The following is a 23,423-nucleotide window of genomic DNA, read 5'->3' on the forward strand; positions in this document are numbered from 1 at the left end:
TACGTCACGGGGAGCTTGGCAGGCTTTGCCGTGCAGGCGAGATACTCTCAGTGAGCTGGCCGGGTTACTGCCAAGGAGAAATTCCTGAGCACTTAGGGTGACCTAAAAGGACAAAAGAGAAAAAAAAAAAGATAACCTTTTCTTCCCTTCCTCCCCTCCCTTTCCCTTTCTTCCCTGTTTCCTCCCTCCCTCTTTCCTATGCTTAGCCTCCCTCCTCCCTTGCTTACTTCCCCCATTGGTGCTGCAGTTCCTACTCGGGCCTGGTGTATACTCCAGCCCTTTGTGCCGTCTCCTCGCCCCTGGAAAGTCAGTCTTTCTCAAAGGCTTTCTTATTTTCTGGCCACTCCAAAGTTAGGTCTAGAAAACGCCTCTGTTTGGGCTGTTTCAATAACCACTAGACAGTCATCACCAGAACTGCCGGCGCCAAGGCCTTGGCTTCACGAGCTTCAGGCAATCACACTCACCTCACGCCTCTGTTCTTCGGGGTTGTGTTGGGTCATGGGCTTCTCATACATGTTTTCTGTTTTGTTTTCCCCTTCCCATTCCTGTTTGTCTCCTTGGTCCATTCACTCCATCCTTGTGACTCTGGTAGGCCGATAGCCTGGCCGAAGAGCTGCAGGGGAAGGGGCTAGCGCTTCGTAGTCTTCAGGAAAACTTGAACGAAAGCGGCCGAGCTGAGGGACCGTGTGTGCGCGCGTGTGTGTGTGCATGTGTGTTTTTTGTGTGCATGCTGGTGAGCAGAGCAGAGGGGCCGTGTGTGTGCGGGTGTGTATGTTTGTGTGTTTGCGTTGTGTCTGTGTGTGTGTGTGCTCGTGTGTGTGCGTGTGTGCTGGGAGCGGGCAGGGAGCCGGCTGCTGACGGTGGCCCCTGGCTCCCCGCAGGAGGAGAAGGTGGACGTGAGCCGCAGCCAGTGCCAGGCTCTGCAGGCCGAGCACACCAAGGCCAGCGTGGAGAGCCAGGGGCAGTACGAGGAGGCGCCGCAGGCCCTGCAGAAGCTGCTGCTGCAGGCGGAGGAGAAGCTGCAGGCAGCGGAGGCGGAGAACGGGAGCCTGCTGCGACAGGTGGCTGAGCTGAAGTCGCAAGCCGATAAGGCCAAGGTGGGTGGGCGCAGGGCAGCGGCGCGGCTGATGGCGGCCGTCTCGGGGTCGGGCTCTGTTGGGGGGCCTCGGCCTGCAGCCGCAGACACCTCCCCCACCCGGCGGCGGCTGTGAGAGCAGGAAGGGGGTTGCTCCCGGGGCGCCCAGCAGATCATGCGGAAGCCCAGGGACCCCAGCTTGGGTTTTCCGTTTTGTTTTGAGCTTGTTCAGTAAGTTCAGGCCTTCGTGTTTTCACTTGATTGCTCAAAGGCATTTTTTAGTGTGTATCAGAGAAATGTTAAGGTTTGAGGCTCAGTGGAGAGAAATAGAGCGGCTGGAACTAGTGCAGCAAGAGGGCACTTGCTGTGCACGTGACCCACCGGGGATCCCCAGCATCCCCCATGGTCCCCCAAGCACCCAGGAGGAAGCCGTGACCTCTTCCGGGTGTGAACCCCAAAACAAAAAGGAAAAGAATGTACACACACATATATGTGTGTACATACATAACATGTACCTATGTGTCCATCTTTATATACATACAACAAGTGCATTTGAATACATATGTACGTATTTGGATACATTTTTAGTTTTACATGCTTTATATCATGTATAGTTTATATATTAATGTGTATGCATATACATATATGTGCTTGTATGTATATGTGTGTATACATATCTATAAGCCAATGGAAAGAAAACGGAAGCGGGGTTACATCAGAGGAAACCAGGGCTGCTGAGTGGCGGCCGTGGCCTGTGTGTGTGTTGGTGCCCGGCCTCTTTCAACCACGCACCGCAGCCAGGGCTACGTCTCCTCTCTGGACCACGTGCACGGCCCAGTTCTGTGGCCAGCAGCGTTGTGTGCATGCTCAGGTCAGTCCCATTCCAGTAACATGGCCGTCAGCGGTCAGCTGTCCAGCACACGCCAGTAGCCTGCTGCGGCTCATGGCTGCTGAGCTGGACAGAGAAGATAGCCCTTGCTGCAGAAAGTTCTGGAAAGTACATGGCGGTTCAACTGTGGTGTGCATTGAGACTCAGAACTGAAAACGCACAACCCGTTGCTGCCGGGCAGGGAGAGCAGGTGAGGGAGACCCTGACCCGTGTGCGGCCAGTCCTCCTGGAGCCCCTGGGACCCTCCCAAATGACTGCAAACACTGCCCTCCCATTGCTCATCGATTGGCTCGAGCGGGCCCACTAATGTCTCCATTTTGAGACTTGTTACTGTGTTTGGCAAGCAAAAACTGTTGGCTTCAGTCTCCAAAGCTTGGTGGATTCGTCTGGATTTTCTATAAAGTGTATAACTTTTGGGACTAAGTCCATTTCCTGCCTCTGTTTGTCCCTGTGAAAATCGTTTGAGAAGCAGTGGTTGCTCTTCCCTTCCCCTCCTGCACAAAGTTCCAAAACAAAATACTTTTTGTAGTTCTTTGAATTGTATTGAAAACTAGTTTTTGAATGCATCCCTTCTAGGACAGAGTGATGGATTTTATAATAGAAGAATTGAAGTGGGGGGAAAAACCTTATGCCCCAATGTCAAGATCCAACTGTACTTACACCTTCCGGGGAGCTGTCAGGAATCATTTCAGACGGCATTTCAAAAATCAAATCGGCTGATAGTAGAATGGGTAGGGTGCTGCCTTGTACTCGGCCAACCCGGGGTTGATCCCCAGCATCCTGTATGGTCCTCCGGCCCTGCCAGCAGTGATCCCTTAACACAGAACCCTGAGCGAGACCCGAACACCAGCAGGTGTGGGGCCCCCATCCACAAAATAGGCAGGTAGTTATGTTGACGCTAAGAAGCTAACTGTGTTTGAGCCTCTCCATCCTGAGTCTGTGTGTGCGTGTGTGTGTGAGTGTGTGCGCGTGCGCGTATACACGCGTGTGCAGGTAAGACTACTCTGCCATTTTCATTTCTGGTATTTAGGCCACATGAAGTGCTGGGCTTGCGTGTGCCTGCTTGATCTCATTCTTGTTTCAATTCTTCCCCGCTTTTTGTTTCTGCAGTCCTTAACTTGCTTATTAAGCTCGGCCAAAGAAGAGATGGAGCTGATGTCAGAGGATCGCAGGGCCCTGAGGTCAGAGAATGAATTGCTGGCGAAGGAGAAGCTCTGTCTGAAGTCCGAGAGAGGGTGGTTTCAATTGAAACTCAGAGAAGCGGAGAACAAAAACTCTTCGCTGCGGGAAGAGCAGAGGAAGCTCTGGCTGTTGAACCAAGCGATTCGGTTGGATAAGGAGAAGGTCATCGAGGCCAGGTGGGCCGCGGAGAAGCTCTGCCAGCAGGAGCGGCTGGACCGAGAAGCTCTCGAGGCAGAGAAAGAGAAAGTGCTGGAAGAGGGCAGGGCGGTGCAGGAGGAGCTCCAGAGGGTGGGCGCGGAGAAGGACGCACTGCAGGTCGCCAAGCTGGGGCTGCAGGCCCTGGTGGAGGAGCTGCAGATGAGCAAGAGCAGCCTGATGGCCGAGTGCAAGAAGGGCCTGGAGGAGAGGGGCCAGCTGGAGGAGCATGTCAAGAAGCTGGTTCTGGAGAACCTATCCCTGGCCAAGGACAAGGCCAACATCATCCAGAAGCTGCAGTGCTCCTACGAGGAGCTGGCTCGGGATCAGAAGTCGCTGGTGCAAGAGATCGAGGAGCTCACGGCTGAGAAGGAGGAGGCCGCCCGCGTGGAGTTGGCCCTGCGTGAGCAGCTGAACAGCCTTGGCTCTGAGAAGGAGCTGCTGGGCCAGAAGGCCACTAAGCTCCAGCGGCAGCTGCACTGGCTGCTGAAAGACCAGGCGCTGCTGGAGGCGCAGCAGACCGAGCTGCTGGCCGAGCGGGAGGTGTCCCTGCAGGCCCTGGCCTCCCTGGAGGACACCAGGAACACCAATGCGATGATGCAGAGTAAGGTGGGTGATGGTAGTGACCAGGGCTGTGTAGGCCCGGCCTCAGCCCTGAGAGAAACCATATCCTGGGCCATAGTGATAGCACAGCGGGGAGGGCGTTTGACTTACACACCGAATTCCCAGGTTCAATCCCCGGCATCCCATATGGTCCCCTAAGCACCGCCAGGAGTAATTCCTGAGTGCAGTTGTAGGTGAGCCAGTGCCCTCTGACCTCACAGCCCCACTTTCCTAGGCTCGAGTGACTGCTGACAGCCTGAGCTGTTCCACCCTAGCCAGGAGTGATCCCTGAGCACAGAGCCAGGGTTTAGTCCCTACCCCACCGGGTGTGGCCCCCAAACAAACCAAACTGACTACCACAAAGGTTCTAGATAAGCATGTATACATACACAGACATGTATATATGTATATATGCGTGTATGCTTCAAAAGAGTCGGGGAATATCTACCATTTAAAATATCCGAGAATGATGCCGGAGCAATAGCATAGCAGGTAGGGTGTTGGCCTTGCACATGGCCAACCCAGGTTCCATCCCCGGCATCCCATATGGTCCCCGAAGCACCGCCAGGAGTGATTCCTGAGTGCAGAGACTGGAGTCACTCCTGAGCAACGCCGGATTGTGACCCAAAAAGCCCCCTCCCCAAATTAATTGGTTCATTAAAATAACAGAAGCCAAAAAGAGGGAAGCTGAGGAAGAAGGGGCTGTGCTCCCCTGGCGCCCATGAGAACCAGGGGCCACGCACATGCTGCCGGAACCCCACCCCCACACGCTCCCAGCACAAGAGGTGATGCTTAAGGAGTGAGAGGCCCCATGGACAAGGACACATCCCTTCAGTTAATGGGCCATGTCCTTGCCAGAGCCCTCCAATGCCCTTCCTCTTGCTGCTCTCCCAGAACCTGGGCTTCGGGCTCCCATCAAATTGGCAAATCTTCACTTTGCCAGAGTCGAACACCACTTTGGAGGGCTTCTTCCCTGCCAGGAAGGTTCAGTCGCAAACGGAAACGCCCACCAGCATGTGGCTTTTCCAGCCTCTTTGCGCATGCTCTAGGCCCAGAGCTGGGGGAGTCTGGTCCTCTGGGCTGCCTTCCTGCTTCTTGCTCCTGTCAAGGGAGACAGGTGGGTGGGGTCCTCCGGGGTTTGCACACTTGGCTGCAGTCCAGTGCCCGCACCTACCATCACCAGGCTCGGGTCTGGCCTGCAGCAGGAGTCAGCCTTTGGGCCTCCTTGATGTCTCTCCTTCCCCAACGCCCCTTCCATCCCACCAGGGTTTGCAGCGCTTTATCGTTTGAATCCTCTCTGAGGAAGGGGACCATCTGGGTCCCAGTGCCCTGAGGAGTTCCCGCACACCCTCACTTCCTGCACTTCTGCACTTAACAGTGGGCTGAAGTGAACTTTGCACGTGGGCTGTGCAGGTGGATCCTGTATGGGCTTGTTGGGAACTGAACATTTCCATGTTTTTTTTTTTTTCAGCTGGAGGAAGAGAGATCTGTGTTTCTTGGCTGTAGTGTGGGATGGCCTGGGCACTCTCAGAGACTGGCCATCAGAACTTGCCCTGAGGGAGAAAAAGAATCAGTCTGTTTTTCTGGTTTTATTTACACTTTCTTTGGGGGCCACACCTGGCGATACTCCAGGCTTCCTCCTGGCTCTGCACTCAGGAATCACTCCTGGCTGCTCTCCGGTGGCCCCTATAGGATGCCAGGGATCAAACCTGGGTTGGCTGCGTGCGAGGCAAGCACCTTTCCGCTGTGCTATCACTCAGACCCAACTCGCCCGCCAGTTTTCAAGTGAAACATGAATGTTTGTGCCTACAGTCATGCTTACTTTTGTAAAGTGGGATTTCCCCCCGCCCCATTCATTTTAAAGAAGTGAGTCTGTCTTTGTCTCCCTGCTCTTAGAGGAACCAAGGGGTACCAGCATCTCCTCCTGGGGTCTTCCCTGGGCACCCGGGAGCTTGCGCTCAGGAAGGGAAAGGGGAGCTCTGGCTGCCTCCAACCCTGGGGCGGGGACTGGAAGCGGGGCCCAGCCTCCTCTGTGGCGGGCTCCCATGGCTCCCGCAGATGGCTCACCGTCTCACGCTCTCCTTGAACACAGATTGATTTCCTGAATTCCGTGATTGTGGACCTCCAAAGAAAGAATCAGGACCTCAACATGAAAGTGCAGATGATGTCCGAGGGGGCTCTCAAAGGGAACGGGGACGACCTCAACAATTACGACAGCAACAACTTCGGCCCGGCCACCTCATTCTCTGCACTGTGCAGAAATCTCCAGCAGTTCCTGGATTAGATAGCAAGCTACTTGTGAAACACCTGAAATAACCAATTTACTGTCTTTACAAAGTTTACTTTTTTTCCACTGTGGTTTTAGATGAATGTATGATGAGAAATTCAACATTAATAATTTTGGATTTTCTTATCAGAAAAAATTAAATGAAGGACCTGAACCATCAGAAGGTGATCATCCAGTCTGAATGTATTTATCTTCATTTGAATGTTTTCTAGTTCTGTAAAACGTGATAAATAATGTACCATCAGGGCTACATGGATTATAAGAACTTCTATAATTGTATATATGCTTTTGATGTATTTTCCTCTGGAGATTATCAAGTGTCTCACCAGTGAAAGATCGTAATCCATTGACATTTTGAGTAATAAACACGATGGAAATTGTTTCACAAACTATGTTAAGCAGTATTAAAATTTGAGCAAACAATGTTCTTTATCTACTTGAATAAAATTATTTCCTTTTTGCCAGTGATAACTGATTATTCTCCGGTTTATTTATAAAAGATTTTTGGCTAGCAATCAAGAACTATAGAGTCAAATAAGTCAAAGAGTTTCTACAATGGAATTCTGATACACCAATTTCTTTTTGTTTCTTTATGTTTGTGCCACACCTGGTGATGTCTTAGGGCTTATTCATGGCTCTGCACTCAGGAATCACTCCTGACAGTGCTTGGGCAGACCATACAGAACGTCAGGGATTGAAGCCAGATTGGCCAAAGCACATGCCCTACCAGCTGAACTATTGCTCTGTGCCTGTATACCATTTTCTTAAAAGTGTTTATCTTGGGCTAAAGAGGTAGTACAGTGAGTAGGGTTCTTACCTTGCATGTGGCTGATCTGGGTTCAATCGCAGGAATCTCATCCAGTCATCTGTGCCCTGGTAGGAGCAGTCTCTAAGTGCAGAGGCAAGAGTAAACTGTAAGAAGCACTGGGTTGGGGGTATGGTGCCACCAGCAGGTCAGTCTGTAGCTGTGAGGTGAGTGCATCAGCAGCCTGATGGCGCCTTCAGACTTCCAGGTACCCCCAAATTGCTGCCATGCCTTGGGTCATACCCCAAAAACGTGGGGCAGAGTTTACCAAGAAAGTAAACAGGCAAAAGTTACATACATAGCACAGAGGGTAGGGCGTTTGCCCTGCACGCTTCCTACACGGCCAACTAGAGTTTGATTCTTCCGCCCCTCTCGGAGAGCCTGGCAAGCTACCTAGAGTATGTCACCTGCATGGCAAAGCCTGGCAAGCTACCTGTGATGTATTCGTTATGCCAAATACAGTAACAAGTCTCACAATGTTACTGAGCAAAATTGATAAATTGATGAACAATGAGAGGACATTGACAGTGACATAAAATAAGAAGGGAGCCTGAGGCTAGTCAGGGTCGGATACACAGTATCCAACGGCTTCTTTCCTTTTGTTCCCACCTGCAGTGCTCAGGGCACGACTCTGGGTTGCTGGGGGCGTGGTTCTGTGGCCTGTGAGGAAGGCTGCGCTCCTGCTCCTCCTGCATCTCTCAGCCTCCTGCCCCGCCTGCCTCCCGCAGCCCTCCTCCCAGTTAAAACTGTGAGTTCCGGGGGCGGGGTGGGTGACTCTGGTGCCTGATCCAGGAGCTTGGAATCAAATCCGTGGACTCAGACCTGCAAGGCCGGTGCTCCGCCGCCCAGTTACACCCCTGCCCCCCACCTTTATCTATTTAGCTTGCCCACTCCTCCCATCTTGTTTTTTTCAAAATATTTTGTTTGACGTGCACACCCTGGATCTCGGGTCCAACCCCTGGCTCTGCGCTCAGGTCACTCCCAAGTCCCCTTGGGGCGTCCTTAGGGTGCCGGATGGGGGGGGGGCGGTGGATCCTGGTGGGCCTCGTGCAAGACAAGCGCCCTCCCCGCAGTAAATCGATTCTAACCCCGATGGACATCGCTCGGATGGAAGATGCCTGGGACCCCACAGGCCTGTTTGGATGCCTCGGGCCCCTACGCAGCGGTTCACCCATTCCCTGCTGGCCGTCTGCGATATCGCAGTTCGGAGCCCGTGTGGTCTCTTTGCCGCGGTGCGCCCACCCTCTGCTGGCCGTCTGCGGTATTGCAGTCTGGAGCGCGTGTGGCCCTTTGCCGTGGTGGGCCCGCCCCCTGCTGGCCGTCTTTGGTATCGCAGTATGGAGCATGCGTTCAAGGTGGGAGGTCTGTGAGTTGCGTGTGTGCCTGCAAACCCACCCAGCCTGCCTCCCATGGGTGCAGTCGCTGAGCCCACCCCTGCTTGCACCTACGGGAACCATAGTGACATTATGGACCTGAAAGGAGGAGACACAGGATGGAAGGACTCTTCCGTGTCTTTGGGCTCATAGATACCAGGAGTAACAGTGACACTCTCTGTGACTGTCCACAGCGCCCCACCTGCCCAAAGCTCACCGTGGTTGTCGTAGACTCTTTCAACAATCATTTATACTCTTAGAAACATGGGGCCGGAACGATAGCACAGTCGGAGGATTTAATCCTGACTCTGCATTCAGAAGTCGCTCCTGGAAGGCTTAGGGCACACCTGTGGGATGATGGGGCTCTAGCTCCAGACAGTCTCGTGCAAGGGAAACCCTCTACCCAATATGCTCTCTCCAGAACCTTCCTACTATGGTTCTTCCTTCCTTAGGAAGGGTTCTTTGGATATTGTTTTTGTATTTTTTTCTTTTTTGGTCAAAACTGCCCAGCTCGGGGGTTCTTCCTGGCTCCGCACTCAAGAATTACTCCCAGCGGTGCTCAGGGGACCCTATGGATGCTGGAAATCAAACCAGGGTTGGCCGCATGCAAGGCAACCCTCCTCGCTGTACCATGCTCTGGGTCCAGGCTCTGCAGAAGCGTCTTGAAGATTAGGGGTTAAGAGTCAGCTGAAGGGTTGCAGCAGAACCTAGGAAGGGAAGCCGTCTGAGCCCTGCCCTGTTCTGGCTCAGCTACTTTCCATCCTCTCAAGTCTCCATGCGTCCCCCAGCTCAGAGGCTCTCTCAGACCAGACAGTCTGAGTGTTCTGGAGCTTCAGTACATTGGCCCTTGGTGAATTATTGGGTCAAGCCCTGGGCAAATCCAGGGAGGTCTGGAAGATGCAACCTTTGTTTACTTTGGTTTCCCTTGACAAATGACCTTCACAACCTGAGTGATTTAGCGAATTTCCCAAAAGTGCTTCCTTCACAGAACCAAGAAAACTTCCCAGGGCTGGAGAGATAGTATTGGGTGAAGGTGCTTGTCTTGCTGGTGACCCTGAGTACAGAGCCAGAAGTAGCCTTGAGCATGGCTGGTGTGCCCCAAACTCCCTCCCCACGGAAACCAATCAGACAACAAAAGAAGCAAAGATAAATTAGAAAAAGCCCTTGCTGGGGTTCCCTGTGCTAGGAATAAGGGTAAATAAAGAATACGATTTTGTACTATAAATCACGGTATCAGGGAATTAGCTAAACAGGTTGGGGTGCAGGCTTGCTTCCCAGTATTCATGGTCCCGGAGAATAGCCGGCAGCAGTGCTTGAGCACTAAGTTGGGAGCAGCCACGAAGGACTGCTGGGGGTGGCCACATATTCTGGCCACACCACTGGGAGCTGCGGGGGGGGTGTATGTCAGTATTAGAAAGGAGAGAAAGCATTGGGGTTTATTTGGTGATTTGGGGGAAGGGTCTGAGGAATTGGAGGCTGTGGTTGGTATCAACCTCAGGGGATTGGACCCATGCCGGTATGTGCTCTACGATGAAGCCACACACCCCCATCTCTCAATACACTTATCTGGTTCTAAGGAGAGGTGAGACTCAGCTATCATTGCAAAGAAGCAGCAGTTTCCGATGTTGGCGGCGATAGAGGGAAAGTGGGCTTTCATCGGTGGCACTAGGCTCCTGTTGGTTTGTTGCTGGTTTGCTGCATTTTTCCAGAGTCTCAGGGAAACATGATCTGGGCTTGGAAGTCTGTGGAACTGTTTATGTCTAAAAGAACAGCAAGAGCCAGAGAGAATTACAGAAGGCAGGACTCTTGCTTTGCACGCAGCTGACCCTGGTTCTATCCCCTGAATCATATGTGGTCCCTGATTCCTGCCAGGAGTGATCCCTGAGCACACCCTCCCAAACAAAACAAAACAAAAACAAGACCAAATATGTTTGCTCTGTCAAATAGATTGTTTTCTTCTAGGACCTCAAGTAACTTTGATAGGTCATTGTAAAAAGTCCAAATCTGGGGTAATTTTTATTCTTGGCTGTAGTTGAGGAGTGGTAAAAGTTTCTTCTTCTTTTTTATTGGGGGGAGGGGAGTGAGCACTCGTGGCAGGGGTCAGAGGACCTGGGGATAGAACCCAATTGATGTTTTAAGGCCATCACCTTACTGAATGTACTGTCTCTCTAGCTCCCAAAGATTTTTCAGAACTTCTAGGACCTCAAGTAACTTTTGCACCAAGGAAGTCATATGTAGGCTGGAGAGACAGAACAGGGCTTAAGGTTCTTGCCTTATGTGGGCCCAATCCCAGGTTCATCCCCCACGCCTCGTGTGGCTCCCTGGGCATCACCAGGAGCAATCCTTGAGCACAGAATGAAAAATAACTCTTGAGCACTGTGTTGTCAAGTATGGCCCCCTCCACACCCCAAGTGGAAACAAAATGAAGTAGTAGATAGATTGTCAGCAGGAACCCTGGGCAATGACTTCTTGGGAAGTAATGAAACCAAGATGGGGTTTGAAGAAGTGACTCTTTCTCCAACTCTAAAGTAGAAAAACATATTATGGCTGGACCCACTTTGTGGACACAGGAACTAAGGCCTGATAAGACTCTAACTGGCACCAGCCCAGGTCCAGTAAAGGCTGGACCCGTTTTTGGAAAGAAGATACAGCAGAAGAATGTGATAGGAAATGAAGATGGACCATCGAAAGTTTCAAATGTTGGGGCCCAAGCTATAGCACAGCGGGAGGGCCCTTCCTTGCACAGGGCCGACCCCAGTCCGATCCCAAGTGGTCATCCGAGCCCCACTAGGAAAGATTCCTGAGTGTAGAGTCAGAAGTAAATACTGAGTACCACTGGGTGTGGTCCCAAAACAAAAACAAGCAAACTGAAAATTAAACAAAACAAAACAACAATACCAAGGTATTTTTTAAATCTAGGGTGAAAATCCCACACATGGTGGTTTGAAAATCCCACACCTATACAATCATTCCGCAAGGCCAGTATCGTGCCCCCAATACTGTGTGTGTGGGGGGGATGGGGTGGGTAATATAGGGTGGCTGACTAAAAAAGCCCAAGTTCTCTCTTGAATGCATCTCTCTCTCATTCACTTTCTCTCTCTCTCTTTCTCTCTCTCTTCTCTCCTCTCTTTCTCTCTCCCCTTTAACTCTAAGTTAAAACTTTTTGACTTCACTATTTGTCTCTTTCTGAAATTCTTTTCTGGGAGGGAAGGCAGCATTCCTGGTCAGACTTAGGCCTGCCTTTCTTTTCCTGCCAAGAGTAACCCCTCTCTCCACTCTGGGCCCCGCAGCTCCCAGAGCTGGGAGGTCGGGCCAAGTCCCTTGTAAATTCTTTCCCGCAACACTAATGCTATAGAAAATCAATGGTGATATGTGTGGTGTTGGAATTATGTGTCCGCAAAAGCACCAAGAACAGTGTTGTGAATCATAGAACTATCATCCAAACAAATATATTACAAATAATATAGTTTTGGGCTGGAGTGATAGCACAGTTGGTAGGGCATTTCCTGTGCATGCAGCTGACCCAGGTTTGATTCCCAGCATCCCATAGAGTCTCCTGTGCACTGCCAGGAGTAATTCTTGGCATTTATGATGAAAACCCTCTCCAAAATGGGGATAGAGGGGACTTTCCTCAATATAGTTAAAGCCATTTACCACAAGCCTACAGCAAGCATCATCCTCAATGGGGAAAAACTGAGAGCCTTCCCACTAAGATCAGGGAGGAGACAAGGATGCCCACACTCTCCACTGCTTTTCAAAATAGTACTGCAATGGCGGTTAGGCAAGAAAAAGATATTAAGAGCATTCAGGTAGGAACGGAAGAAATCAAGCTCTCACTATTCGCAGATGATATGATACTATACTTAGAGAATCCTAAAACCTCTACTAAGAAACTCCTAGAAAACTCCTTACTAGACTTGTATAGTAAAGTTGAAGGCTATAAAATCAATACCCAAAAGTCCATGGCTTTCCTATATGCAAATTATGAGAGAGAAGAAAGTGACATGAAAAAAAACAATCCCGTTCACAATTGTGACCCAGCAAATCAAGTACCTAGGAATCAGCTTAACTAAGGAAGTAAAGGACCTGCACAAAGAAAACTACAAAACGCTACTTCATGAAATAAAAGAGGACATGAGAAAATGGAAAGATATCCCCTGCTCATGGATCGGGAGAATTAACATTGTCAGAATGGCAATACTTCCCAAAGCATTGTACAAATTCAGTGTGATCCCTATAACGATACTCATGACATTTTTCAACCAAAAATGTAGCAAACACTCCTGAAATTCGTTGGAACAATAAGCCCCGAAGAATAGCTAAAGCAATTCTTGGGAAAAAGAAAATGGAAGGAATCAACCTCTTTAACTTCAAACTCTACTACAAAGCAGTAACAATTAAAACAGCATGGTACTGGAACAAAGGCAGGGCTGCAGACCAGTGGAACAGAGTTGAATATACTGACAGCTTCCCCCAAACATATGATCATCTAATCTTTGAGAAGGGAGCAAGAAATGTGAAGTGGAGCAAGGAAAGCCTCTTTAACAAATTGTGCTGGCAAAACTGGACAGCTACATGCAAAACAGTGGGCTCAGATCTCTGCCTAACACCATGTACAAAAGTAAGATCAAAATGGATTAAAGATCTCAACATCAGACGGGAATCCAGAAGTATTGTCAGAATGGCATAAGGTACATTGAAGACAAGGTTGGCAAAACCCTCCATGACATCGAAGCGAATGGTATCTTCAAAGATGTCATGCCACTGGTCAAGCAAGTGAAAACAGAGATAGATAAATGGGACTACTTTAAACTAAGAAGCTTCTGCACCTCAAAAGAAACAGTAACCAAAGTACAAAGACAGTCTACAGAATGGGAAAGGATATTCACCCAATAGACATCCAACAAAGGGTTGATATCAAGGATATACAAAGTACTGGTTGAACTCCACAAGAAGAAAACATCGAACCACATCAAAAATGGGGCGTCGAAATGAACAGAAACTTTCTCAAAGAAGAAATCTAAGTGACTAAAAGGCACATGAGAAAATGCTCTACATCATTAATCATCAGGGTGATGCAGATCAAAACCACAATGAGATATCATCTCACACCACACAGAATGGCCCACATCCAAAAGAACAAAAGCAACCAGAGTTGGCGCAGATGCGGCGAGAAAGGGACCCTCCTTCACTGCTGGTGGGAATGCCGGCTGGTTCAGCCCTTTTGTAAAACAGTATGGTCGATTCTCAAAAAATTAGAAATTGAGCTCCTATTTGACCCAGCAATACCACTCCTGGGAATATATCCCAGAGAGGCCAAAATGTATACTCGAAGTGACATCTGCACTTGTTTGTTCATTGCAGCACTGTTTACAATAGCCAGAATCTGGAAAAAACCTGAGTGCCTGAGAACAGATGACTGGTTAAAGAAACTTTGGTACATCTACACAATGGAGTACTATGTAGCTGTTAGAAAAGATGAAATCATGAACTTTACATACAAGTGGTACTACATGGAAAATATCATGCTAAGCGAAATGAGGCAGAAAGAGAGAGACAGACATAGAAAGATTGCATTCATCTGGGGAGCATTAAGTAACAAAATAGGAGACTAACACCCAGCCTGATGGCACCTTCAGACTTCCAGGTACCCCCAAATTGCTGCCGTGCCTTGGGTCAGACCCCAAAAACTTGGGGCAGAGTTTACCAAGAAAGTAAACAGGCAAAAGTTAGGTATGTGGGAGACACACCCACAAACCATCTCCAGTTCAGCTATATATTTGGAGGCATCGCCTCTCTGGTTCCTGATTGAACTGCTTAACGGCCATGATACCAGACACTCAGAAACAAACCTCGAAACCCAACGGTTTTTGGCAGAAATGTGTCGAGTCCCTGCAGTAAGTTACAGGTGCTGGACCACTCCAGGTGGGAATAGATTTTGTGCCTTGGCCTGTTCCCCCTGGCAGCCTGCTGGCCGCCATCTTCCAGAGGCCACTGGACAATCAGGTTTGGGCCCACAGTGACGAGACACATAGGGCCTCATGGGATGGGGGTGGAACTGGCCCTTTCCTCTCCAACGAGATCCCAAGTCGTCACCCACAAACGGCCTCTCTGGCTTCTGATCAAGCTGTTTAACAGCCATGATCCCAGAGACTCAGAAACAAATCTCGAAACTCAGCAGCTTTTGGCAGAAATGCGTCAGGACCGCACAATAGGTTACTGTTGCTGGGCCACCGGAGGGGAGAAAGTGTGCTGTCCCTGCACCTGCTCCCCCTTGGCGGCTCAGTGGCCACCATCCGCCAGAGGCCACCGGACAGTCAGGTTTGGGCCCACAGTGACCAGATACGTGGGGCCTCATGGGATGGGGGTGGAGCCGGCCTTTTTCTCCCAGTCTCAACAAGACCCCAAGTCACCACCCACGAATGGCCTCTCTGGCTCCTGATTAAGCTACTTAACAGCCATGATCCCAGAGACTCAGAAACAAATCTCGGAATCCAGTGGCTTTTGGCAGAAATGCATCCAGACCCTGCAGTAGGTTACTGTCGCTGGGCCATTCCAGGGAGGAAAGGGTGCTGTCCCTTCACTTGCTCCCCCTTGGTGGCTCGGTGGCCGCCATCCTCCAGAGGCCATTGGACAGTCAGGTTTGGGCCCTCAGTGATGAGACACGTGGGGCCTCACGGGATGGAGGTGGGACCAGCCCTTTCCTCCCCATCCCAACAAGACCTCTAGTCACCGCCCACTAACGGCCTTTCTGGCTTTGATCAAGTTGCTTAACGGCCATGATCCCAGAGACTCAGGAACAAATCTCGGAACCCAGCAGGTTTTGGCAAGAAATCCCTCCAGATTTAATTGTTAAAATTTTGGAATTCCAAAATCTCGCAACCACTACTGCAGCCACATGACATCATATGTTATTTAAAACCAGGAATAGAAAACAAATTGTCTACTGTTGCCTTTTCAGGAGATCTGAGTGTTGGGGTAAAATCCAAAATAATAATGGTGGGTCCCGTGTCAAAATTTTGAATGTAATCAAAGTAGAGAGAGAGTAATGTGGAAATCATTTCCTCCACAGGTAAGGAGAGGGTGTGGGATGGGGGTATACTAGGGTTTTTGGTGGTGGAGAATGGGTACTGGTGAAGGTATGGTGTTTCATTGTATGACCAAGACTTAAACCCGAAAGTTTTGTAACTGGTCTCATGGTGATTCAATAAATAAAATTATAAAAAATGAAAAAAAAAGAACCACTGGTGAGGTTTAAAGGTAAAAAAAAAAGCCAAAACAGGGGGCTGGAGAAATAGCACAGTGGGTAGGGCGTTTGCCTTGCACGCAGCAGACCCGGATTCAATTCCCAGCATCCCACAGGATCCCCTGAGCACCGCCAGGAGTAATTCTTGAGTGAAGAGCCAGGAGTAACCCCTGTGCACCACCAGGTGTGACTCAAAAAGCAAAAAAATAAAAAACCCAAAACAAATAAAACCTTTTTTGTATTATTGCAAAGCTTCCAATTCAACGTAGCCTAAAATGAATACCTTCAGTGATTCTCCATAGCGATTTCACGAGATGAAACTAAAAAGACACCATACAGTACAAACACCATCAATCCATAAAGTCTGGGAAAGAAACTGGAAGTTGCTATATCATTAACCCAAATTAACAGATTCAAAGATGTTTATAAGCACCAACTCCTGTACGTTTGACGCACGTCTCCTCAGGTTGATTTTTCTAGAGAAAGAGCTTGAGCAAGACTGTTACTTTTAGCCTACATAATACCCAATAGCAGTCCTTGACTTTAGAATCTATGGTAGGGAATCCAAACGGTCTATACATGAATCATGGTTACTTTTCAGGATATCCAAATATTACATCGTACTGTGAATATTCTGTAATACTAGGTTGTAAGTCAGTAAACTCTAGATTGGAGAGAGAGCCCTGGGGCAAGGCTGATGCCTAGCAAGCAGCAAACCCAGATTCCTTTCCCTGGCACTTCATAGGGTCCCCAGTATCCCCTCCAGGAGTGATGCCTGAGCAGAGCCCGGAGGAGCCTCAGCACTGCTGGATATGATTCCCAAGTCCCTTCACAAATATAAGTAAGCACCCATTTTGTGGAATATAATATATATGGTCACGGTCCTCCCGTTGTTTACCGATTTGCTCGAGCGGGCCCAGTAATGTCTCCATCGTGAGACTTGTTGTTACTGTGTTTGGCATATTGAATATGTCACAGTTAGCTTGCCAGGCTTTGCCTTGCGGGCGAGATACTCTCGGTAGCATGCCAGGCTCTCTGAGAGGGGCGGAGGAATCGAACTCGGGTCGGCCATGTTGGCTGCATGCAAGGCAAACGCCCTACCCACTGTGCTATGGCTCCAGCCCATAATACACACACACACACACACACACACACACACACACACACACATGAGATTGATATCCAAGGCTAGGAAAATGGGGACCAGGAGGCCATGTCAATGGTTGGAAAAAAACACAAGTGTAGGGCACAGAGGATACTTAGGATAGAGTAGGGACCAGTAAGTCAATAATGGTTGTGATGTAGGCAGGTAGATAGGGAAAGGCCCTTTGCAATGAAACAAAGTTTCATGGAAGAAGATTTCTAGGAATGAGCCACCTTGTGGATACAGAAAGCAAAGGCCCGATAAGACCATCCGCAGACCCTGAGGATATAGGCCTCCCCATGAAATTCCTCTTTTTGGACCTCCCTGGTAACCTCCTTAGCAACAGACTTTTACCTGGGAAGAAGCCTCAGGTGGGGGCAGGTTGGAGAAACCCTATAAAGGCCACCTTGAACAAAGGAGCCCATGTGCTGCTTGCGCCCACGTGGCCCAGCTCATGTGGTGCCCGAGCACATGTGTCACCCGCATCTCCCCTCTTGAGATGTTTACTTTCATGCTTTCGTGTCTAATGCTGGGATGTGTGCAGGGGCTCTCTCTACCCTCGGAGAAGCCCGCGTTCTCTCTGGACCCTATACTCTCTCTCTCTTACTCTCCATTCCCCCGCTTATCTGCTTATCCCTTTCTCTCCCTCTCCAAAAATCCTCCAGATAAAATCTATTTGTTTCACTGCTTGTCAACTCCTGAAATTCCTTTCTGCGAGGTGAGACAAGAACCCAGTAATACTGGGTCCCGGGTGGACGAGGCGGCTGGGGAGAAAGTGACCGTCTTTCTCCTCCCCGCTTCACATAAGTCACCCGTGGGACTCACCGACATCAATATCACAGTGGGAGGGTCTTGCCTTGCTTTTTGTCTGACTCACGTTTGATTCCCGCACTCTGTATGGTCCCCCGAGCACCGCCAGGAGTGCTCTCTGAGCACAGAGCCAGGAGTAAGCCCCAAATACCGCCAAATGTGCCACAAAAAAGAACTATCTTGTTACAGATTCGTTTTCTACATTTACTGTTATGACTAAGGAGAACAAAAACTTCAACCAGAGTATCAGGAGAAAAAGACATAATTCAACAGAATGGAAAAAATCTTGAACTGAGGTGGAGCAGATAAGCCCAGAATTTGAACTTCCTGCAGAAATGCAAACGAAAGTCAGAATGAAAAGGACAAATAGGGGAATTGCAGGATAGCACAGCAGGCAGGGAACTTCCCTTGTTGGAGGCCAACCCAGTGTCGATCCCTGGAATCCCAGGTGGACCCTCCCCCCGCCAGGAGTGATCCTTGAGCACAATGCCAGGAGTAAGCCCCTCACATCACCAGGTGTGGCCCCAAAACAAAAGAAAAGAAAAAGGCAGATGGGCCTAAGCATACCTGAGCTTTGCTCTGAAGTCTGGGGCCACAGGGAGCACAGGCTTTGCAGGAGGCAGAGTTCCCTCCTTCCACCCAGCCCCCAGCAAGGAGCCAGGAGTATCCCCAAGGCCAGCCCACTGCCAGGCTGCCGAAGATGGAGGACACAAGGAAGGGAAATGCGTTTCCCATGAAATCTACTGTGCTGTAATTCCCTGTGACACAGCGCACCCCCGCCCCACCCCCACCATCTGTTCTGGTTGCGGGGAGACCCCCTCCTCTGTACTCTTGAGTGGCGATTGTCGGGGTCTGCTGCGTGTCCACGGTTGCCTCCCATCTCAGGTCCTTCCATCCGCTCATCCTCCCAGCCCCCACAGCTGGTCCCAAATGGTCGGTTCATCCCTGGTGCTATTTGCAGGAGACAACTCCCAAGTTGGGGGCACACAGACACCAGAGTCCCATCCTCTCCCGCGCTCCCCACAACGCACAGCCCGCCAGAATCAAGGCTGGCGCCCCTGGCTTGAGGAGGAACCATCCGTTAGAACGGGAAGCAGTTTTTTGTTTCATTTTGGTTTTGTTTTTTTAAGACACTCGTCTTGGCATGCAACTTAGTGCTGGAGCGGTAGCACGGAGGGGTAGGGCCTTGCACGCGGCCGACCCGGGTTCGATTCCCAGCATCCCATATGGTCTCCTGAGCAACACCAGGAGTAATTCCTGAGTGCAGAGCCAGGAGTAACCCTGTGCATCGCTGGGCGTGACCCCCGGCAAAAATAAATACATAAATAAATTCTAAAATCAAATGACCCATTTAACCACTTTTCCATTTCCCTCTGCTGTCTCATCACCTCTGTTCCCCTTCTCCCCCTATGTCCCAGGAATGTTTATGCAGCCATCTATGGAAAGTCACTCTTTCAGGGGCCGGGGAAGTCGTAGAACCGGTACTATCTTGTCTTGTACACAGCTGAGCTGGGTTCAATCCCTGGCACCCCATGTGGTACCCTGAGCCCAGAGCCAGGGTAAACCCTGAGCATGGCCATGTGTGCACCCATCCACCCCGAAGGAAAAAAACTTTCAGTGAATCTAAGGAACAAATGATGACTTTATTTTATTTTGTGGGAGTAATAAATTTTAAAACTATTAAAAAATTTTAAAACAAATATTGAACTGTTTCTTCTCGTTAATCATGGCAAGTTGTGTCTGATTCAGAAATCTGAAGACAACTCAATTGTAGCTAATCCCAGGATCTTCATCGCCAGGTAGAGATTGTAAAGGATTCAGATGTAGGTCTGAGTGTGATGGTACATAAAGTGCTAAAAGGAATTTGCTCTGCTCTCAGGTTGAAAGCCTAGAAGGGTTTAGGTGCAGTTTCCCTGGGTTCATGCAGAAACCGCTGCCTGCCCCCAAGGGCCTTGTTGGCGTGCAGTCCTGATGGCGGAGGCTCTCTCCATCCTGGGCTCCCACATGTAGGCGCAGAACTGCTGCCTCTGAGCGAGGTCGTCGGCTACACTCACCCAATCCCTGTGTTTGCTGCGGTTTTTCCCCAGACTGTTGTTATCTCCAGCTTAGCTGCACGCGATGTGTGCCAAAGGTGTGTCTCTGCACTTTGTGAAAGTCAGCATTTCTTTCGGGAGATTGTCTCCAAGTTGGGTTTTCAGACAGGTTCAAAACAGGTCCAGCTGCGGAAGGCAGGGCCAGTCCTGCCCTGCTCAGACCACTGCTAAAGCCCAGAGAGGATGGCTGGGGGGTGGGGAAAGTCCTGTTCAGAGTCCCCCACTTCCCTGACGGCCAGGGACAGATACCAGAACCAGAATGTCAGGCTCTGGCTTTGGTCAGGAACTCTGCGGGGCCGGGAGGCAGCCTCCATGGTCCTGAGCTCACTGTGGGTGCTGATGTCTGGCTGTCTCCGCGCTCACGCGCTGCCGTGCTCACCTCACCCTCTCTTTTTCCTCCCACTCCTGCTTCCTTTGCTCTATCTGTGTGTCGTTGATGGAAAGACTAAAGAAACTATCAACGTTATAATAAATATCATATATTTTTTAGTGTCTAATATTTGGTTCTTGTTTTTTGCATTTTGAAAGGCTGCCCAGTAACACTTTAAGGCATTTGCATCATGACTGAGATTTATTTCTTATGAAAGTCGTAAGGAAAGAATCTGGGTAGTGTGATCCCTTGGGAAAGGTTTCTGGCCCCGGACACCTCCCTTCCGGCTCTCCTCCCTCTGCTGTTCCTCATGACACCAAATCTAAAGCGTATTTGTGACTCAGGCATCGGTAAAGAGGCCCGATGTCCTCCAGTCACTTGTGGATTGCACGGTAGAAGTCAGAGCTGAGAAGAGACCAAAGGAATTAGCCGTGAGGACTGGTCAGCAGGAGCAGCTGCCGGGGTCTGTTTGGCCGTGTCCATGTAGTGGTCGCCACACGTGCCCACTCGAGGAAAGGCTGCCAGGTGATTGTGCAATGTTCCAGGCTTGTGTCAGGAACACGCCAAGGAATCTGCCGTCCCCTCCTGCCTCAGAGCTGATGGCTCAGGCTAGTTGGATAGTCCTGACCAAAGAATGGGAGTCTGGGACTGGAGCGACATTCCAGCGTGGAGAGCGTTTGTCTTGCACCCGGCCAACTTGGGTTCGATCCTTGGCATCCCATATGGTCCCCCAAGCACTGCCAGGAGTAATTCCTGAGTGCAGAACCAGGAGGATCCCCTGAGATCTCTCCGTATGACCCCCTCCCCCCAAAAAAAATCGGAATCTGCTCACGATCACGATCACAACCATCTTGTTGTTCGTCGATTGCCTCGAACAGGCCCCAGTAATGTCTCCTTTGTCCTAGACCTGAGAATTTTTTAAAAAGTGCCATATTCAAGGCTCTTTCAGGGTTAGTAGAATGAGCCTCATCATTGTTACTGGTATTTGGCATATTGGGTAAGCCACGGGGAGTTTGCCAGACTCTGCCATGTGGGCAGCTTACATTCGGTAGCCTGCCAGTTTGTCCAAAGAAAGAATGAGATAATAATATGCTTTAAGATTTAGAGCAAGGAACTCTTAAAATAATCTTATGGTGGGATCAGTTACCAAGTAAGTTTGTTTTGTTTTGCTTTGGGGACACAGTGCTCTTCAGTCATTCCTGCCTCCAGAGACCATGCAGTGCTGGGGACCAACCCAGCTCTCCTGTCTGTGAAGCGTAGACCCCAGCCCAGCCCCAAACACATGCCATAGGAAAGTCAAGATTCCTGACCCACAGGGTCGCATCAGAGATTTCCTTTCCACTAAAACGCTCTTATTTCCACCTAAACAAGATCCTATTCCTAGCGAGGTGTTGCTCATGTAATAGCTTAACAGCACAGAAGTCCACCCTTTCCGGTGTATTTCCAGCCCTTGGGTGTTGAATTCAGGAGATCTGTTAGTCTCAGATTCTTTGCTTTCTATTTAATGATCTGGAGTGTAAGTGTGAGCCACGCACTGAGATAAATACACACTTCTCTTTTCATCTCTGTGAGAATTCCCGTTTGCCGTAAACCCATGAGAATTCTGTAATGTGTGTGCGGGTATCTTGGGTCTCACTAACGAGACATACATTCTGCCATTTCTAACGTGGGCCTCAGTCTCCGATTCCTTCTGTCAGTTTTCGGAGGCATCTGACACTCGGAACATGCTCTTCGTTCACCCACTCACCCGGGGACCAGGGAGACTCGGCTTGTTGCTGTAAGTTACGCCTCATTCAATGTGTCACCTGCCCGCATCACTGGTGCTATGGCCCAGAGCATGTGATCTAAACATGCATGACCCAGTGCCGCAAGGTGGGTTGGAGGGAATACCCAGTGGCCCTCCCAGCTTCTCCCAGGGGTGCACATTCCCTCCATCCCCAAGGCACACAGATTCGAAGCACTGAGTAGGACACGAACATCCACTGCTGTCCTGGACCCCAGACTTTAATGAGATCCCCCACTTCACACGCACCTCTGTCTCTCTCCCAATATGCATCCCACGAGCCACACTTCTGTCCCCTCTCACGTCCTTTCCAGGCTGTGGCATTGCCCAGTCTTGACTGAACGTCCGTCCCCACCCTGTGCTACCCCCCACACGTCCTTTTGTGTGTGTTTTAATTGTTGTCATTGCTTGGTAATAATTTATTCAAGAAATAGCACTTCAACCTGGGATTAGGTGTTTCAAAGAATTCTTTTTTTGGGGGGTGGGGTGGGGGTGCAACAAGTTCTTTTTTCCTTTTTTCTTTCTGTTCTCCATCTCCCAAAGTTATTAACTTGTTTCTTAAAATTCAAATGGACACAATGATACGCGGGTTCTGGCATGTACACATAGGCAAACTTTTTCTTCCTCATACTCAGTAAAATTTCACTAAACTTCTGCAAGCATCAAAGCCTGGGCCCCTCCCCCCGCAATAGTCCTGGGAGCCGTTGAGCGTGGGTTCTAGGGCAGTTGTGCACTGGCCTCTCTCTGGGTTGATTTCGGGCACAGGAAGGGAAGTCGAGGCCCCAGGGGCTGTGAGGACCCGCGGGGCCCTTGACCAGCAGTCCGTGGCCGGAGGGTCCAAGGAGACTCAGTGGGCTGGGGGTTCCCGGAGGTTCATGCCCAGCCGCAGTAGCAGCAGAGCGCGGTGGGGAGAGGATGGTGGCCCCCTGGCCAGACCCGCCCCCGGAACGGCGGGCAGAGGTCGGGCCTCTCCTCCACGGAGAATGGGATGCAGGAGAGACCCCCGACCACGGGGTCAGAAGAAGCCGAGCCGTCTAGGCTTCGCTGCATACCTTTGAGCCCGTTTCCCCACCTGGAGTGGAGGCCGACCCCCCCCAGCAGGCGTGGGGGTGCGTGGTGAGTCTCGGGCAGGGGACGCTGCAGCGGGGACAGCCCCCCCTGCCGTCACGTGCGGGCCGCCCGGGCCTCCGTTGACCCCCATCTCCTTGGCCGCGCGGAGCCGGGCGCCCACGAGGAGGAAGACGCGGAGCCCAAAGCCTGAGCCCGAAGCCACCGCCGGACGGGACCCCGCGCCGCATGCGAGGGGCCCCCGCCCGCCCCGCCCCGCTCCACTGGCCAGACGCCGAGGCCGCCGTCTAGTCCTGCCGCCGCCGCCCCCGCCGCCCGCTCCCTCGGACAGACGCCTCCGGACTCAGACCCCCGAGAAGGAGGGGGGGGGGCCGCGCCCACGCCCCAGGACTCGCGCGCCCTGCACTCCCCGCGGCCCGCCCGCTGCTGCCCCCCAGGAAAGACAGTCACATGGCCTCGGGGTGCGCCTCGCTGGGCGCCGGGGGCTGGGGTCCGCCCCG

At 50.8% G+C, this 23,423-nt stretch overlaps 1 protein-coding gene across 1 annotated transcript in view; it reads left to right on the forward strand.

Moving 5' to 3' along the window:
* Nucleotides 1–23,423, forward strand: part of LOC130024597 (CAP-Gly domain-containing linker protein 1-like) — a 38,520-nt gene that overhangs the window by 11,416 nt on the left and 3,681 nt on the right. The window contains 3 exon segments of the mRNA XM_056115305.1: nucleotides 593–658; nucleotides 882–1,097; nucleotides 8,200–8,391. Coding sequence (XP_055971280.1) covers nucleotides 593–658; nucleotides 882–1,097; nucleotides 8,200–8,391 — 474 coding nt within the window.

Source organism: Sorex fumeus, unplaced genomic scaffold (assembly GCF_029834395.1).
Source record: "Sorex fumeus unplaced genomic scaffold, SorFum_2.1 ptg000029l, whole genome shotgun sequence".
Lineage (NCBI taxonomy): Eukaryota > Metazoa > Chordata > Mammalia > Eulipotyphla > Soricidae > Sorex > Sorex fumeus.